Below are 19,751 nucleotides of genomic sequence, written 5' to 3' on the forward strand. Positions count from 1 at the left end.
CATGTTACACAACAGCCGGATGTTACACTACATAGAGATATCCTGTGTGATACAACAGCCGGATGTTACACTACATAGAGATATCCCGAGTGATACAACAGCCGGATGTTACACTACATAGAGATATCCTGTGTGATACAACAGCCGGATGTTACACTACATAGAGATATCCCGTGTGATACAACAGCCGGATGTTAAACTACATAGAGATATCCCATGTTACACAACAGCCGGATGTTACACTACATAGAGATATCCTGTGTGATACAACAGCCGGATGTTACACTTCATAGAGATATCCTGTGTGATACAACAGCCGGATGTTACACTACATAGAGATATCCCATGTTATACAACAGCCGGATGTTACACTACATAGCGATATCTCGTGTGATACAACAGCCGGATGTTACACTACATAGAGCTTTCTTTGTGATACAACAGCCGGATGTTACAATACATAGAGATATCCTGTGTAATACAACAGCCGGATGTTACACTACATAGAGATATCCTGTGTGATACAACAGCCGGATGTTACACTACATAGAGATATCCTGTGTTATACAACAGTCGGATGTTACACTACATAGAGATATCTCGTGTGATACAACAGCCGGATGTTACACTACATAGAGATATCCTGTGTGATACAACAGCCGGATGTTACACTACATAGCGATATCCCGTGTGATACAACAGCCGGATGTTACACTACATAGAGCTTTCTTTGTGATACAACAGCCGGATGTTACACTACATAGCGATATCCCGTGTGATACAACAGGATTATGTTTGGCTCTTTGGGAATATTGGAATTCTTTCACGTGTTCATAGAGAAGTTGTAGAGGGAAGAAGACAACAAGCATAAAGCTACTTAACTTCTGTATCAAGGTGGATGAGGACACAAGATGCATCGAGACTAGAATCGAGTCAGAAGAAATCCAAACAACATTTGATGGAGCACAGAATTATAATAATAATATAGTGTCTATTAATCCAAAGCTAAAGGTTCATGGAAGTCTCAGAATCCAGCAACACAGACACTCACCTTAAATCCACACTTGCCCTGTGCCTCCAGTGGGACAATGGTGACCTGGCTGATTCCTGCCAGCAGCTCATGGTGATATTCTTGCAGGAATCGAAGCTCCGATGAATCCATGAGGACCTCAACTTCTTCTGGCTGTAGAAAGGTGCTTGCTCCAGTGTTATCCCTTGCATCCATCATTGGAGGATCTGTTTGTGTCATCTGTGCTTCATGTGGATCCATGTCCTGCTCTTTATGGCTACCAAGAGATGAGGCTCTGACTTGATTGTCACACGACTCCATTAAATTCAGCTTCTGATCTAGACAGTCCGGAACCTCCATCTTATCCTCCGTTTTTATGCCTGTCAGCTGTTCAATGCCAGGGTCCTTCACAATGTTTGGAGCTCCTCTGTTCTTTTCTTCTGGGGATCCAGTCTCCTCTATACTTGGAGACCCAAGAAGAGCAGGGTAGTATGGGGAGACAGTCAGCTGAGAGCTCTGCAGTGAATGTGTTCGGGTCAGAACCCGTGTGGCAACTGAAGAAAACACAGGTAAACGGCATTGTTAAATGGCATGGTAATTATACGTGCCCTATCAACGACACCCACATACCATAAAGTGCCTGCGATGTTAAAAAAATATCCATATATCAACACGAACACAGCTAGAGATCATGGAATATTCCTCATCCCACAGAAAGATTGGGGAGAAAAAGGTCAGGAGATAATGATGACTCCATTGCAAAGAGATGGCGGACATTTGATACACAATGATCGTCTCCATCCAGAAGTGAATATTAAGCAGTCTAAAGTTCATTTGTTCCTCCGCATAATCGCTGTAGATGAAGATTTCATAACTTAGGCCTGTGATTCTACCGCCAGCTACATCACATTTACCATTGCGTCTCACTCACCGTTAACATCATCAAAGGACACTACGGCAGCAGAGTTGTTCCTGAGCATCGTTAGTGAGTTTACACGACCTCCTCCACTTCGCCGACTCTCAAAATACATCTCCAGGAGGTCAGTAGAGACACTTTCCCCAAGATTCTCCACCAAGACCTCAGCACAGAGGCGGACACGCTGAACTGCGAGGGAAGACCCTTGCACTGGCCTCCTCTCAACATTTCTTTCCAAATTGTCAAATTCTAGACAAAAGCAGACAAATAAATAGCTTACCGAAGTGAACATAAAGCTACTATCTGGGAATATCTGGGAAGAGTCAGCACTCACCTTCATCACTCAGTGGCTCATGGAAGGTGACAAGAATCGTCGTCCGGTCTGAGGATCGCATCAAGAGGAATTCTTCTCGACCACTTACGTTCTCCACATATAGCTCTAGAAAACACTCATCCATCTCCGGGTGAAGACCACGCAATGCTACTTTCCCAAGATCCCATGGGGGAAGACGCCTCACACGGAAGGTGACAGACTGCACGCAGTGTTCCTCCTGAGATAATATGTTCTCTGCATCTGGAAATACAGCATTAGGTATTGAAAACGTCATCCCTTGTATAGGATACAGCAGATGATGTAGTGCCAGGGCAGCTATGCATGGAATGAATCTCACTCAATTATCTATGTGAAGAGAAGAGAGACATTTCATTCATCTGTTTTATTTTAACCCTTTAAAGCCTGCATCCTCATTTCCAAATTGCAAGCCTATATTGAAGAGATCAATATACTGTAAATCTTGCCTTTCAAAATGTGCCTGTGAGAGGCGTTATCGCTGTCTGCTCATCCCCATCCCGTGACCCCTGGCGGCAACTGCCTCTGATGTCTTACGCATTTATCGCAGTATAAACAGTGTTTGTGGGCAGCATATCTGTTGAGATCTATACTGCCGGGAGATACATATATGTGTTTGTATAAATGTTCATCGCAAGTGCTAAGCAGATGGTAGCAAACAGCAACAAGTTCTGACACTACTCGCAGGGGGTGTTTTATCTTATTTTATTTCTACAATCAACCATTGCACCTTGGTAGTTGTTTGCACCCCTACATCCAGGGCTAGTCTATTCCAATCACCCAAGTGCGGTATTATTTGCATATCTATTCATATTTACGGAATCGGCACATGTTCTGAGAATACCAGCAGCTGGGCGATTGTACTAGCCACCCCCACTTGCTCAGTGAGCACTAGTGTCGAGCGCCAGTGATATTGCTATATCCACTAGGTAAGCCATTTATGTTCTGGCTACAGTGGTCACTCATATCTACTGCCTTTCACACACTCTGCACACTCCAACCATATCAGCCCCTCTCTCCTCTCCTATGTATGGTTCTATCACCCTATCACACACTCTGCACACTCCATCCATATCAGCCCCTCTCTCATCTCCTATGTATGGTTCTATCACCCTATCACACGCTCTGCACACTCCATCCATATCAGCCCCTCTCTCATCTCCTATGTATGGTTCTATCACCCTATCACACGCTCTGCACACTCCATCCATATCAGCCCCTCTCTCATCTCCTATGTATGGTTCTATCACCCTATCACACGCTCTGCACACTCCATCCATATCAGCCCCTCTCTCATCTCCTATGTATGGTTCTATCACCCTATCACACGCTCTGCACACTCCATCCATATCAGCCCCTCTCTCCTCTCCTATGTATGGTTCTATTGCCCTTTCGCACACTCCATCCATATCAGCCCCTCTCTCATCTCCTATGTATGGTTCCATCACCCTTTCACACACTCTGCACACTCCAACCATATCAGCCCCTCTCTCCTCTCCTATGTATGATTCTATCGCCCTTTCTCACACTCTGCACACTCCATCCATATCAGCCCCTCTCTCATCTCCTATGTATGGTTCTATCACCCTTTCACACACTCTGCACACTCCATCCATATCAGCCCCTCTCTTCTCTCCTATGTATGGTTCTATCACCCTTTCACACACTCTGCACACTCCATCCATATCAGCCCCTCTCTCCTCTCCTATGTATGGTTCTATCACCCTTTCACACACTCTGCACACTCCAACCATATCAGCCCCTCTCTCCTCTCCTATGTATGATTCTATCGCCCTTTCTCACACTCTGCACACTCCAACCATATCAGCCCCTCTCTCCTCTCCTATGTATGGTTCTATCACCCTTTCACACACTCTGCACACTCCATCCATATCAGCCCCTCTCTCATCTCCTATGTATGGTTCTATCACCCTTTCTCACACTCTGCACACTCCATCCATATCAGCCCCTCTCTCATCTCCTATGTATGGTTCTATCACCCTATCACACGCTCTGCACACTCCATCCATATCAGCCCCTCTCTCCTCTCCTATGTATGGTTCTATCACCCTTTCACACACTCTGCACACTCCATCCATATCAGCCCCTCTCTCCTCTCCTATGTATGGTTCTATCACCCTTTCACACACTCTGCACACTCCATCCATATCAGCCCCTCTCTCCTCTCCTATGTATGGTTCTATCACCCTATCACACGCTCTGCACACTCCATCCATATCAGCCCCTCTCTCCTCTCCTATGTATGGTTCTATCACCCTTTCACACACTCTGCACACTCCATCCATATCAGCCCCTCTCTCCTCTCCTATGTATGGTTCTATCACCCTATCACACGCTCTGCACACTCCATCCATATCAGCCCCTCTCTCCTCTCCTATGTATGGTTCAATCACCCTTTCACACACTCTGCACACTCCATCCATATCAGCCCCTCTCTCCTCTCCTATGTATGGTTCTATCACCCTTTCACACACTCTGCACACTCCATCCATATCAGCCCCTCTCTCCTCTCCTATGTATGGTTCTATCACCCTATCACACGCTCTGCACACTCCATCCATATCAGCCCCTCTCTCCTCTCCTATGTATGGTTCTATCACCCTTTCACACACTCTGCACTGTCATGTTCTCAATGGCAAGAGAACATAGCATCAGCATATATAGGAACTAGCTCTTGGAAGATGGGAACTGAGCTGACCATGAACTAAACCTAACGCACAACTAGCAGTGGCCGGGTAGCATGCCTACGTTGATTCTAGATGCCCAGCACCAGCCGGAGGACTAAATAATGCTAGCAGAGGAAAATATTAGTCCTAGCTCACCTCTAGAGAAATACCCCGAAAGGAGACAGAGGCCCCCCACATGTATTGGCGGTGAATTAAGATGAAATAACAAACGTAGTATGAAAATAGGTTTAGCAAATTTGAGGTCCACTTACTACATAGCAGAAGACAGAAAGGACATTTTCATGGTCAGCTGAAAACCCTATCAAAACACCATCCAGAAATTACTTTAAAACTCTGGCATTAACTCATAACACCAGAGTGGCAATTCCTGTTCACAAGAGCTTTCCAGACACAGTAACGAAACTACAGCTGTGAACTGGAACAAAAATGCAAAAACAAACATGGACAAGAGTCCAACTTATCTAGTAGTTGTCTAGGAGCAGGAACAAGCACAGAGAGGCTTCTGATAACATTGTTGACCGGCAAGCAACTAACAGAGCAGCAAGGTTATATAGCGACTCCCACATCTTGATGGGAACAGGTGAACAGAGAAGATGAAAACACCAGTTCAATTCCACCAGTAGCCACCGGGGGAGCCCAGAACCCAAATTCACAACAGTACCCCCCCCTCAAGGAGGGGGCACCGAACCCTCACCAGAACCACCAGGGCGATCAGGATGGGCCCTATGAAAGGCACGAACCAGATCAGAGGCATGAACATCAGATGCATTCACCCAAGAATTATCCTCCTGGCCGTATCCCTTCCACTTGACCAGATACTGGAGTCTCCGTCTGGAAACACGAGAGTCTAAGATTTTCTCCACAACGTACTCCAACTCACCCTCAACCAACACCGGAGCAGGAGGCTCAACGGAAGGCACAACCGGTACCTCATACCTGCGCAATAATGACCGATGAAAAACGTTATGAATAGAAAAGGATGCAGGGAGGTCCAAACGGAAGGAAACAGGGTTAAGAATCTCCAATATCTTATACGGGCCGATGAACCGAGGCTTAAACTTAGGAGAAGAGACCCTCATAGGGACAAAACGAGAAGACAACCACACCAAATCCCCAACACAAAGCCGAGGACCAACACGACGGTGGCGGTTGGCAAAAAGCTGAGTCTTCTCCTGGGACAACCTCAAATTGTCCACCACCTGCCCCCAGATCTGATGCAATCTCTCCACCACAGCATCCACTCCAGGACAATCCGAAGATTCCACCTGACCAGAGGAAAATCGAGGATGAAACCCCGAATTACAGAAAAACGGGGACACCAAAGTGGCAGAGCTGGCCCGATTATTGAGAGCGAACTCTGCCAATGGCAAAAAAGCAACCCAATCATCCTGGTCAGCAGACACAAAACACCTCAGATATGTCTCCAGGGTCTGATTAGTCCGCTCGGTCTGGCCATTCGTCTGAGGATGGAAAGCGGATGAAAAAGATAAATCTATGCCCATCCTAGCACAGAATGCCCGCCAAAATCTAGACACGAATTGGGTCCCTCTGTCAGAAATGATATTCTCAGGAATACCATGCAAACGAACAACATTTTGAAAAAACAGAGGAACCAACTCGGAAGAAGAAGGCAACTTGGGCAGAGGAACCAAATGGACCATCTTAGAGAAACGGTCACACACCACCCAGATGACAGACATCTTCTGAGAAACAGGCAGATCTGAAATAAAATCCATCGAGATGTGCGTCCAAGGCCTCTTAGGAATAGGCAAGGGCAACAATAATCCACTAGCCCGAGAGCAACAAGGCTTGGCCCGAGCACAAACGTCACAAGACTGCACAAAGCCTCGCACATCTCGTGACAGGGAAGGCCACCAGAAGGACCTTGCCACCAAATCCCTGGTACCAAAAATGCCAGGATGACCTGCCAACGCAGAAGAATGAACCTCAGAGATGACTCTACTGGTCCAATCATCAGGAACAAACAGTTTATCAGGTGGGCAACGATCCGGTCTATCCGCCTGAAACTCCTGCAAGGCCCGCCGCAGGTCTGGAGAAACGGCTGACAATACCACTCCATCCCTAAGGATACCTGTGGGCTCAGAGTTACCAGGCGAGTCAGGCTCAAAACTCCTAGAAAGGGCATCCGCCTTAACATTCTTAGAACCCGGCAGGTATGACAACACAAAATTAAACCGAGAGAAAAACAATGACCAACGCGCCTGTCTAGGATTCAGGCGCCTGGCGGTCTCAAGATAAATCAAGTTTTTGTGGTCAGTCAATACCACCACCTGATGTCTGGCCCCCTCAAGCCAATGGCGCCACTCCTCAAAAGCCCACTTCATGTCCAAAAGCTCCCGATTCCCAACATCATAATTCCGCTCAGCGGGCGAAAATTTACGGGAAAAGAAGGCACAAGGCCTCATCACGGAGCAGTCAGAACTTTTCTGCGACAACACTGCCCCAGCTCCGATCTCAGAAGCGTCGACCTCAACCTGAAAAGGTAGAGCAACATCAGGCTGACGCAACACAGGGGCAGAGGAAAAACGGCGCTTAAGCTCCCGAAAGGCCTCCATAGCGTCAGGGGACCAATCAGCAACATCAGCACCCTTCTTAGTCAAATCGGTCAATGGCTTAGCAATATCCGAAAAACCAGCAATAAATCGACGATAAAAGTTAGCAAAGCCCAAAAATTTCTGAAGACTCTTAAGAGAAGAGGGCTGCGTCCAATCACAAATAGCTTGAACCTTGACAGGATCCATTTCAATGGAAGAGGGAGAAAAAATATATCCCAAAAAGGAAATCCTCTGTACCCCAAAAACACACTTAGAACCCTTCACACACAAAGAATTAGACCGCAAAACCTGGAAAACCCTCCTGACTTGCTGGACATGAGAGTCCCAGTCATCCGAAAAAATCAGAATATCATCCAGATACACAATCATAAATTTATCCAAATAATCGCGAAAAATATCATGCATAAAGGACTGGAAAACTGACGGAGCATTTGAAAGACCAAAAGGCATCACTAAATACTCAAAGTGGCCCTCGGGCGTATTAAATGCGGTTTTCCACTCATCCCCCTGCCTGATTCGCACCAAATTATACGCCCCACGAAGGTCAATCTTAGAGAACCACTTGGCCCCCTTTATGCGAGCAAACAAATCAGTCAGCAACGGCAATGGGTATTGATATTTTACAGTGATTTTATTCAAAAGCCGATAATCGATACATGGTCTCAAAGAGCCGTCTTTTTTTGACACAAAGAAAAAACCGGCTCCTAAGGGAGATGACGATGGACGAATATGTCCCTTTTCCAAGGACTCCTTTATATATTCTCGCATAGCAGCATGTTCAGGCACAGACAGATTAAATAAACGACCCTTTGGGTATTTACTACCCGGGATTAAATCTATGGCACAATCGCACTCTCGGTGCGGAGGTAACGAACCAAGCTTGGATTCTTCAAAGACGTCACGATAGTCAGACAGGAACTCAGGAATTTCAGAGGGAATAGATGATGAAATGGAAACCACAGGTACATCCCCATGAGCCCCCTTACATCCCCAGCTCAACACAGACATAGCTCTCCAGTCGAGGACTGGGTTGTGAGATTGCAGCCAAGGCAATCCTAGCACCAAATCATCATGTAGATTATACAGCACCAGAAAGCGAATAATCTCCTGGTGATCCGGATTAATACGCATAGTTACTTGTGTCCAGTATTGTGGTTTATTATTAGCCAATGGGGTGGAGTCAATCCCCTTCAGAGGAATAAGAGTCTCCAAAGGCTCTAAATCATACCCACAGCGTTTGGCAAAGGACCAATCCATAAGACTCAAAGCGGCGCCAGAGTCGACATAGGCGTCCGTGGTAATAGATGACAAAGAGCAAATCAGGGTCACAGATAGAATAAACTTAGACGGTAAGGTGCAAATGGAAACAGATTTATCAAGCTTTTTAGTGCGCTTAAAGCATGCTGATATAACATGAGTAGAATCACCACAATAGAAACACAACCCATTTTTCCGTCTAAACTTCTGCCGCTCGCTTCGGGACAGAATTCTATCACACTGCATACTCTCTGGCGACTTCTCAGTGGACACCGCCAGATGGTGCACTGGTTTGCGCTCCCGCAAACGCCTATCGATCTGAATAGCCATTGTCATGGACTCATTCAGACCCGCAGGCACAGGGAACCCCACCATAACATCCTTAATGGCATCAGAGAGACCCTCTCTGAAAGTCGCCGCCAGGGCGCACTCATTCCACTGAGTAAGCACAGACCATTTACGGAATCTTTGACAGTAAATTTCCGCTTCATCTTGCCCCTGAGATAGGGACATCAAAGTTTTTTCTGCCTGAAGCTCCAAATGAGGTTCGTCATAAAGCAACCCCAAGGCCAGAAAAAACGCATCCACATTGAGCAACGCAGGATCCCCTGGTGTCAATGAAAAAGCCCAGTCTTGAGGGTCGCCCCGGAGCAAGGAAATCACAATCCTGACCTGCTGTGCAGGGTCTCCGGCAGAGCGAAATTTCAGGGACAAAAATAATTTGCAATTATTTCGAAAATTCTGAAACCCAGATCTATTCCCCGAGAAAAATTCCGGCAAAGGAATTCTCGGCTCAGATACAGGTGCATGACAAACAAAGTCTTGCAAATTTTGTACCTTCGTGGCGAGATTATTCAAACCTGCAGTTACACTCTGAAGATCCATTACAAACAGGTGGACACAGAGCCATTCAAAGATTAGAAGGAGAAAAAAAAAAAAAAAATTCTCAGCAGACTTCTTATTTCTCTCCTTTCTCAGCCAAGGATTTTAACCCTTTAGTGGGCCGGTCAAACTGTCATGTTCTCAATGGCAAGAGAACATAGCATCAGCATATATAGGAACTAGCTCTTGGAAGATGGGAACTGAGCTGACCATGAACTAAACCTAACGCACAACTAGCAGTGGCCGGGTAGCATGCCTACGTTGATTCTAGATGCCCAGCACCAGCCGGAGGACTAAATAATGCTAGCAGAGGAAAATATTAGTCCTAGCTCACCTCTAGAGAAATACCCCGAAAGGAGACAGAGGCCCCCCACATGTATTGGCGGTGAATTAAGATGAAATAACAAACGTAGTATGAAAATAGGTTTAGCAAATTTGAGGTCCACTTACTACATAGCAGAAGACAGAAAGGACACTTTCATGGTCAGCTGAAAACCCTATCAAAACACCATCCAGAAATTACTTTAAAACTCTGGCATTAACTCATAACACCAGAGTGGCAATTCCTGTTCACAAGAGCTTTCCAGACACAGTAACGAAACTACAGCTGTGAACTGGAACAAAAATGCAAAAACAAACATGGACAAGAGTCCAACTTATCTAGTAGTTGTCTAGGAGCAGGAACAAGCACAGAGAGGCTTCTGATAACATTGTTGACCGGCAAGCAACTAACAGAGCAGCAAGGTTATATAGCGACTCCCACATCTTGATGGGAACAGGTGAACAGAGAAGATGAAAACACCAGTTCAATTCCACCAGTAGCCACCGGGGGAGCCCAGAACCCAAATTCACAACACTGCACACTCCATCCATATCAGCCCCTCCCTCTTCTTCTATGTATGGTTCTATCACCCTTTCACACACTCTGCACACTCCATCCATATCAGCCCCTCCCTCTTCTTCTATGTATGGTTCTATCACCCTATCACACGCTCTGCACACTCCATCCATATCAGCCCCTCTCTCCTCTCCTATGTATGGTTCTATCACCCTTTCTCACACTCTGCACACTCCATCCATATCAGCCCCTCTCTCATCTCCTATGTATGGTTCTATCACCCTATCACACGCTCTGCACACTCCATCCATATCAGCCCCTCTCTCCTCTCCTATGTATGGTTCTATCACCCTTTCACACACTCTGCACACTCCATCCATATCAGCCCCTCTCTCCTCTCCTATGTATGGTTCTATCACCCTTTCACACACTCTGCACACTCCATCCATATCAGCCCCTCTCTCCTCTCCTATGTATGGTTCTATCACCCTATCACACGCTCTGCACACTCCATCCATATCAGCCCCTCTCTCATCTCCTATGTATGGTTCTATCACCCTATCACACAATCTGCACACTCCATCCATATCAGCCCCTCTCTCCTCTCCTATGTATGGTTCTATCACCCTATCACACGCTCTGCACACTCCATCCATATCAGCCCCTCCCTCTTCTTCTATGTATGGTTCTATCACCCTTTCACACACTCTGCACACTCCATCCATATCAGCCCCTCCCTCTTCTTCTATGTATTGTTCAATCACCCTATCACACGCTCTGCACACTCCATCCATATCAGCCCCTCTCTCATCTCCTATGTATGGTTCTATCACCCTATCACACACTCTGCACACTCCAACCATATCAGCCCCTCCCTCTTCTTCTATGTATGGTTCAATCACCCTATCACACGCTCTGCACACTCCATCCATATCAGCCCCTCCCTCTTCTTCTATGTATGGTTCTATCACCCTATCACACGCTCTGCACACTCCATCCATATCAGCCCCTCCCTCTTCTTCTATGTATGGTTCTATCACCCTTTCACACACTCTGCACACTCCATCCATATCAGCCCCTCCCTCTTCTTCTATGTATTGTTCAATCACCCTATCACACGCTCTGCACACTCCATCCATATCAGCCCCTCTCTCATCTCCTATGTATGGTTCTATCACCCTATCACACGCTCTGCACACTCCATCCATATCAGCCCCTCCCTCTTCTTCTATGTATGGTTCTATCACCCTATCACACACTCTGCACACTCCATCCATATCAGCCCCTCCCTCTTCTTCTATGTATGGTTCAATCACCCTATCACACGCTCTGCACACTCCATCCATATCAGCCCCTCCCTCTTCTTCTATGTATGGTTCTATCACCCTTTCACACACTCTGCACACTCCATTCATATCAGCCCCTCCCTCTTCTTCTATGTATGGTTCTATCACCCTTTCACACAATCTGCACACTCCATCCATATCAGCCCCTCCCTCTTCTTCTATGTATGGTTCAATCACCCTATCACACGCTCTGCACACTCCATCCATATCAGCCCCTCCCTCTTCTTCTATGTATGGTTCTATCACCCTTTCACACACTCTGCACACTCCATCCATATCAGCCCCTCCCTCTTCTTCTATGTATGGTTCTATCACCCTATCACACAATCTGCACACTCCATCCATATCAGCCCCTCTCTCCTCTCCTATGTATGGTTCTATCACCCTTTCACACACTCTGCACACTCCATCCATATCAGCCCCTCTCTCCTCTCCTATGTATGGTTCTATCACCCTATCACACACTCTGCACACTCCATCCATATCAGCCCCTCTCTCCTCTCCTATGTATGGTTCTATCACCCTTTCTCACACTCTGCACACTCCATCCATATCAGCCCCTCTCTCATCTCCTATGTATGGTTCTATCACCCTATCACACGCTCTGCACACTCCATCCATATCAGCCCCTCTCTCCTCTCCTATGTATGGTTCTATCACCCTTTCTCACACTCTGCACACTCCATCCATATCAGCCCCTCTCTCCTCTCCTATGTATGGTTCTATCACCCTTTCACACACTCTGCACACTCCATCCATATCAGCCCCTCTCTCCTCTCCTATGTATGGTTCTATCACCCTTTCACACACTCCACACTCCATCCATATCAGCCCCTCTCTCCTCTCCTATGTATGGTTCTATCACCCTTTCTCACACTCTGCACACTCCATCCATATCAGCCCCTCTCTCCTCTCCTATGTATGGTTCTATCACCCTATCACACGCTCTGCACACTCCATCCATATCAGCCCCTCTCTCCTCTCCTATGTATGGTTCTATCACCCTATCACACACTCTGCACACTCCAACCATATCAGCCCCTCTCTCCTCTCCTATGTATGGTTCTATCACCCTTTCACACACTCTGCACACTCCATCCATATCAGCACCTCTCTCAACTCCTATGTATGGTTCTATCACCCTTTCACACACTCTGCACACTCCATCCATATCAGCCCCTCTCTCAACTCCTATGTATGGTTCTATTGCCCTTTCGCACACTCCATCCATATCAGCCCCTCTCTCAACTCCTATGTATGGTTCTATTGCCCTTTCACACACTCAGCACACTCCATCCATATCATCCCCTCTCTCATCTCCTATGTATGGTTCTATCACCCTTTCTCACACTCTGCACACTCCATCCATATCAGCCCCTCTCTCCTCTCCTATGTATGGTTCTATCACCCTATCACACACTCTGCACACTCCATCCATATCAGCCCCTCTCTCCTCTCCTATGTATGGTTCTATCACCCTATCACACACTCTGCACACTCCATCCATATCAGCCCCTCTCTCCTCTCCTATGTATGGTTCTATCACCCTTTCTCACACTCTGCACACTCCATCCATATCAGCCCCTCTCTCATCTCCTATGTATGGTTCTATCACCCTATCACACGCTCTGCACACTCCATCCATATCAGCCCCTCTCTCCTCTCCTATGTATGGTTCTATCACCCTTTCACACACTCTGCACACTCCATCCATATCAGCCCCTCTCTCCTCTCCTATGTATGGTTCTATCACCCTTTCACACACTCCACACTCCATCCATATCAGCCCCTCTCTCCTCTCCTATGTATGGTTCTATCACCCTTTCTCACACTCTGCACACTCCATCCATATCAGCCCCTCTCTCCTCTCCTATGTATGGTTCTATCACCCTATCACACGCTCTGCACACTCCATCCATATCAGCCCCTCTCTCCTCTCCTATGTATGGTTCTATCACCCTATCACACACTCTGCACACTCCAACCATATCAGCCCCTCTCTCCTCTCCTATGTATGGTTCTATCACCCTTTCACACACTCTGCACACTCCATCCATATCAGCACCTCTCTCAACTCCTATGTATGGTTCTATCACCCTTTCACACACTCTGCACACTCCATCCATATCAGCCCCTCTCTCAACTCCTATGTATGGTTCTATTGCCCTTTCGCACACTCCATCCATATCAGCCCCTCTCTCAACTCCTATGTATGGTTCTATTGCCCTTTCACACACTCAGCACACTCCATCCATATCATCCCCTCTCTCATCTCCTATGTATGGTTCTATCACCCTTTCTCACACTCTGCACACTCCATCCATATCAGCCCCTCTCTCCTCTCCTATGTATGGTTCTATCACCCTATCACACGCTCTGCACACTCCATCCATATCAGCCCCTCTCTCCTCTCCTATGTATGGTTCTATCACCCTATCACACACTCTGCACACTCCAACCATATCAGCCCCTCTCTCCTCTCCTATGTATGGTTCTATCACCCTTTCACACACTCTGCACACTCCATCCATATCAGCACCTCTCTCAACTCCTATGTATGGTTCTATCACCCTTTCACACACTCTGCACACTCCATCCATATCAGCCCCTCTCTCAACTCCTATGTATGGTTCTATTGCCCTTTCGCACACTCCATCCATATCAGCCCCTCTCTCCTCTCCTATGTATGGTTCTATCACCCTATCACACAATCTGCACACTCCATCCATATCAGCCCCTCTCTCCTCTCCTATGTATGGTTCTATCACCCTATCACACACTCTGCACACTCCATCCATATCAGCCCCTCTCTCCTCTCCTATGTATGGTTCTATCACCCTTTCTCACACTCTGCACACTCCATCCATATCAGCCCCTCTCTCATCTCCTATGTATGGTTCTATCACCCTTTCACACACTCTGCACACTCCATCCATATCAGCCCCTCCCTCTTCTTCTATGTATGGTTCTATCACCCTATCACACAATCTGCACACTCCATCCATATCAGCCCCTCTCTCCTCTCCTATGTATAGTTCTATCACCCTTTCACACACTCTGCACACTCCATCCATATCAGCCCCTCTCTCCTCTCCTATGTATGGTTCTATCACCCTATCACACACTCTGCACACTCCATCCATATCAGCCCCTCTCTCCTCTCCTATGTATGGTTCTATCACCCTATCACACACTCTGCACACTCCATCCATATCAGCCCCTCTCTCCTCTCCTATGTATGGTTCTATCACCCTTTCTCACACTCTGCACACTCCATCCATATCAGCCCCTCTCTCATCTCCTATGTATGGTTCTATCACCCTATCACACGCTCTGCACACTCCATCCATATCAGCCCCTCTCTCCTCTCCTATGTATGGTTCTATCACCCTTTCACACACTCTGCACACTCCATCCATATCAGCCCCTCTCTCCTCTCCTATGTATGGTTCTATCACCCTTTCACACACTCCACACTCCATCCATATCAGCCCCTCTCTCCTCTCCTATGTATGGTTCTATCACCCTTTCTCACACTCTGCACACTCCATCCATATCAGCCCCTCTCTCCTCTCCTATGTATGGTTCTATCACCCTATCACACGCTCTGCACACTCCATCCATATCAGCCCCTCTCTCCTCTCCTATGTATGGTTCTATCACCCTATCACACACTCTGCACACTCCAACCATATCAGCCCCTCTCTCCTCTCCTATGTATGGTTCTATCACCCTTTCACACACTCTGCACACTCCATCCATATCAGCACCTCTCTCAACTCCTATGTATGGTTCTATCACCCTTTCACACACTCTGCACACTCCATCCATATCAGCCCCTCTCTCAACTCCTATGTATGGTTCTATTGCCCTTTCGCACACTCCATCCATATCAGCCCCTCTCTCAACTCCTATGTATGGTTCTATTGCCCTTTCACACACTCTGCACACTCCATCCATATCATCCCCTCTCTCATCTCCTATGTATGGTTCTATCACCCTTTCACACGCTTTGCACACTCCATCCATATCAGCCCCTCTCTCAACTCCTATGTATGGTTCTATTCCCCTTTCACACACTCTGCACACTCCATCCATATCAGCCCCTCTCTCATCTCCTATGTATGGTTCTATTGCCCTTTCACACAATCTGCACACTCCATCCATATCAGCCCCTCTCTCAACTCCTATGTATGGTTCTATTGCCCTTTCACACACTCTGCACACTCCATCCATATCAGCCCCTCTCTCATCTCCTATGTATGGTTCAATCACCCTATCACACGCTCTGCACACTCCATCCATATCAGCCCCTCTCTCCTCTCCTATGTATGGTTCTATCACCCTTTCTCACACTCTGCACACTCCAACCATATCAGCCCCTCTCTCCTCTCCTATGTATGGTTCTATTGCCCTTTCACACGCTCTGCACACTCCATCCATATCAGCCCCTCTCTCAACTCCTATGTATGGTTCTATTGCCCTTTCACACACTCCAACCATATCATCCCCTCTCTCCTCTCCTACGTATGGTTCTATCACCCTATCACACGCTCTGCACACTCCATCCATATCAGCCCCTCTCTCATCTCCTATGTATGGTTCTATCACCCTATCACACGCTCTGCACACTCCATCCATATCAGCCCCTCCCTCTTCTTCTATGTATGGTTCAATCACCCTATCACACGCTCTGCACACTCCATCCATATCAGCCCCTCTCTCCTCTCCTATGTATGGTTCTATCACCCTTTCTCACACTCTGCACACTCCAACCATATCAGCCCCTCTCTCCTCTCCTATGTATGGTTCTATTGCCCTTTCACACACTCTGCACACTCCATCCATATCAGCCCCTCTCTCAACTCCTATGTATGGTTCTATTGCCCTTTCGCACACTCCATCCATATCAGCCCCTCTCTCCTCTCCTATGTATGGTTCTATCACCCTATCACACACTCTGCACACTCCAACCATATCAGCCCCTCTCTCCTCTCCTATGTATGGATCTATCACCCTTTCACACACTCTGCACACTCCATCCATATCAGCCCCTCTCTCATCTCCTATGTATGGTTCTATCACCCTATCACACGCTCTGCACACTCCATCCATATCAGCCCCTCTCTCATCTCCTATGTATGGTTCTATCACCCTATCACACGCTCTGCACACTCCATCCATATCAGCCCCTCTCTCATCTCCTATGTATGGTTCTATTGCCCTTTCGCACACTCCAACCATATCATCCCCTCTCTCCTCTCCTACGTATGGTTCTATCACCCTATCACACGCTCTGCACACTCCATCCATATCAGCCCCTCTCTCATCTCCTATGTATGGTTCTATCACCCTATCACACGCTCTGCACACTCCATCCATATCAGCCCCTCTCTCAACTCCTATGTATGGTTTCATTGCCCTTTCACACACTCTGCACACTCCATCCATATGAGCCCCTCTCTCAACTCCTATGTATGGTTCTATTCCCCTTTCACACACTCTGCACACTCCATCCATATCAGCCCCTCTCTCATCTCCTATGTATGGTTCTATTGCCCTTTCACACAATCTGCACACTCCATCCATATCATCCCCTCTCTCATCTCCTATGTATGGTTCTATCACCCTTTCACACAATCTGCACACTCCATCCATATCAGCCCCTCTCTCCTCTCCTATGTATGGTTCTATCACCCTATCACACAATCTGCACACTCCATCCATATCATCCCCTCTCTCATCTCCTATGTATGGTTCTATCACCCTTTCACACAATCTGCACACTCCATCCATATCAGCCCCTCTCTCCTCTCCTATGTATGGTTCTATCACCCTTTCACACAATCTGCACACTCCATCCATATCAGCCCCTCTCTCATCTCCTATGTATGGTTCTATCACCCTATCACACAATCTGCACACTCCATCCATATCAGCCCCTCTCTCATCTCCTATGTATGGTTCTATTGCCCTTTCACACACTCTGCACACTCCATCCATATTAGCCCCTCTCTCATCTCCTATGTATGGTTCTATTGCCCTTTCACACACTCTGCACACTCCATCCATATTAGCCCCTCTCTCATCTCCTATGTATGGTTCTATTGCCCTTTCACACACTCTGCACACTCCATCTATATTAGCCCCTCCCTCTTCTTCTATGTATGGTTCTATCACCCTATCACACGCTCTGCACACTCCATCCATATCAGCCCCTCTCTCTTCTCCTTTGTATGGTTCTATCACCCTTTCACACAACCTGCACACTCCATCCATATCAGCCCCTCTCTCAACTCCTATGTATGGTTCTATTGCCCTTTCACACACTCTGCACACTCTATTTATATCATCCTCTCTCTTTCATCTCCTATGTATGGTTCAATCGCCCTCTCACACATACTTCACACTCCATTCATATCAGCCCCTCTCTCCTATGTATGGTTCTACCGCCCTATCACAAACTCTGAACACTCCATCTATATTAGCCCCTCCCTCTTCTTCTATGTATGGTTCTATCACCCTATCACACGCTCTTTACACTCCAACCATATAAGCCCCTCTCTCCTCTCTATGGTTCTACCGCCCTATCACAAACTCTGAACACTCCATCTGTCACGATATGGTATGAAATATCATATAAGTTTAGTTCTCTTGCTAGCATGCGGTGGGCTAGGCCCCCCTTTTTGAAGTGATACTGCAGCAGCTTGCAGCTGCAAATTCCTGACTTTCAGCTCACAAGCCATCTTCCCCCTCGCCAAGGTATTTACGACCGGCATTTCCTGTAGTGGAAAGTGACCAGCTTTAACTGGATTAGAAACTTCCAGAATCCATGAAAGTCCTTTGTTCTGTTTTTGTAAGCTATTAGGCCAATCATTTAAGATAGGAACACGAAAATATATATTCTTAATCTCCATCGGAGCATCTATCCAGCACTCTAAACATGAGCTTCTAACTCCATCAGGTAAATAAGTAGGGATTTCTCTGTAAATATACATCCCAAATAGGACATATTTGATCTCACTAGAATGCCAGCGATACTACGAGATGAATGCTGGGTGTGGTATGATTATGACATGTTCTGTAGCGAAGTTACGGGCCTCAGATATATTTAATGCACAGTTAGTAAAACTGAAGAGGTAGGAGGGTTTGGAAAAGCCAGCCCTTTCTGTGATGTCACAGTCTGTAGGTTTTAAGTTTCAACCAGGCTTCCAGGAGTCAGTTTCCAGTTTTTACCTGAGCTGTCTGTCTGCTGTCTATCCAGACCTAACATCCTTGTAATATTTTTTTATTAAACACTGCATAAACTTTATGAGTATAATATTTCATACTAGTTCGTTCTTCCTGTTCTAAAACGTACCCTAAGTCTCTGAAGGGAATTACGCTACTGTTTTGGGTTAGCTTCGGACCCGTTTAATCGAAGCTGGTGGCGGCACTACCGTGTGCAGGCCTTTGGGTGGCATTGTAGCGACTGCGGCTTGATAATTATTGTTCCTGCCTGAGCGGGAGTAGTTATTGCGTCGCTGCAGCGTGCCCAATAGTCAGTACATAGCAGGCAGCCTTTCTGGCGACTAATTACCCTAGGTGCAGTACCTAATCTGACCTGAGAGTAAGGGGGGCGCCAGAGAGCTGCAAGGTTTAATTGGAACTGTAAGCAGGATATTCATAGATCCCTGCAGTTCATGGTATATTGAGGAGCAGTGAGATACCTAAAATAAGCCCCTGCTGTAAACAAGAGGTCAATAGCCTTGGGTGTGTCTTTTTATCACATGGTGGAGTGGAGGGATCACGAAAATAAGCCCCCCTGCACATGTGATAGCCGTCTGTTGGCCTAAAGTCACCCCGATCCGTGACGTAGGAGTGACGGTCA

General features: G+C 46.9%; 1 protein-coding gene across 1 annotated transcript in view; it reads right to left on the minus strand.

The window, feature by feature from the left end:
- Nucleotides 1-19,751, minus strand: part of PARP10 (poly(ADP-ribose) polymerase family member 10) — a 164,945-nt gene that overhangs the window by 33,787 nt on the left and 111,407 nt on the right. Inside the window, exons 3-5 of the mRNA XM_077271604.1 lie at nucleotides 2,260-2,499; nucleotides 1,941-2,174; nucleotides 1,052-1,563 (exon numbers count right to left, since the gene is read on the minus strand). Of these exons, the coding sequence (XP_077127719.1) occupies nucleotides 1,052-1,563; nucleotides 1,941-2,174; nucleotides 2,260-2,499 (986 nt within the window). The remainder of the gene's footprint in view (nucleotides 1-1,051; nucleotides 1,564-1,940; nucleotides 2,175-2,259; nucleotides 2,500-19,751) is intronic.

Source organism: Ranitomeya variabilis, chromosome 6 (assembly GCF_051348905.1).
Source record: "Ranitomeya variabilis isolate aRanVar5 chromosome 6, aRanVar5.hap1, whole genome shotgun sequence".
Lineage (NCBI taxonomy): Eukaryota > Metazoa > Chordata > Amphibia > Anura > Dendrobatidae > Ranitomeya > Ranitomeya variabilis.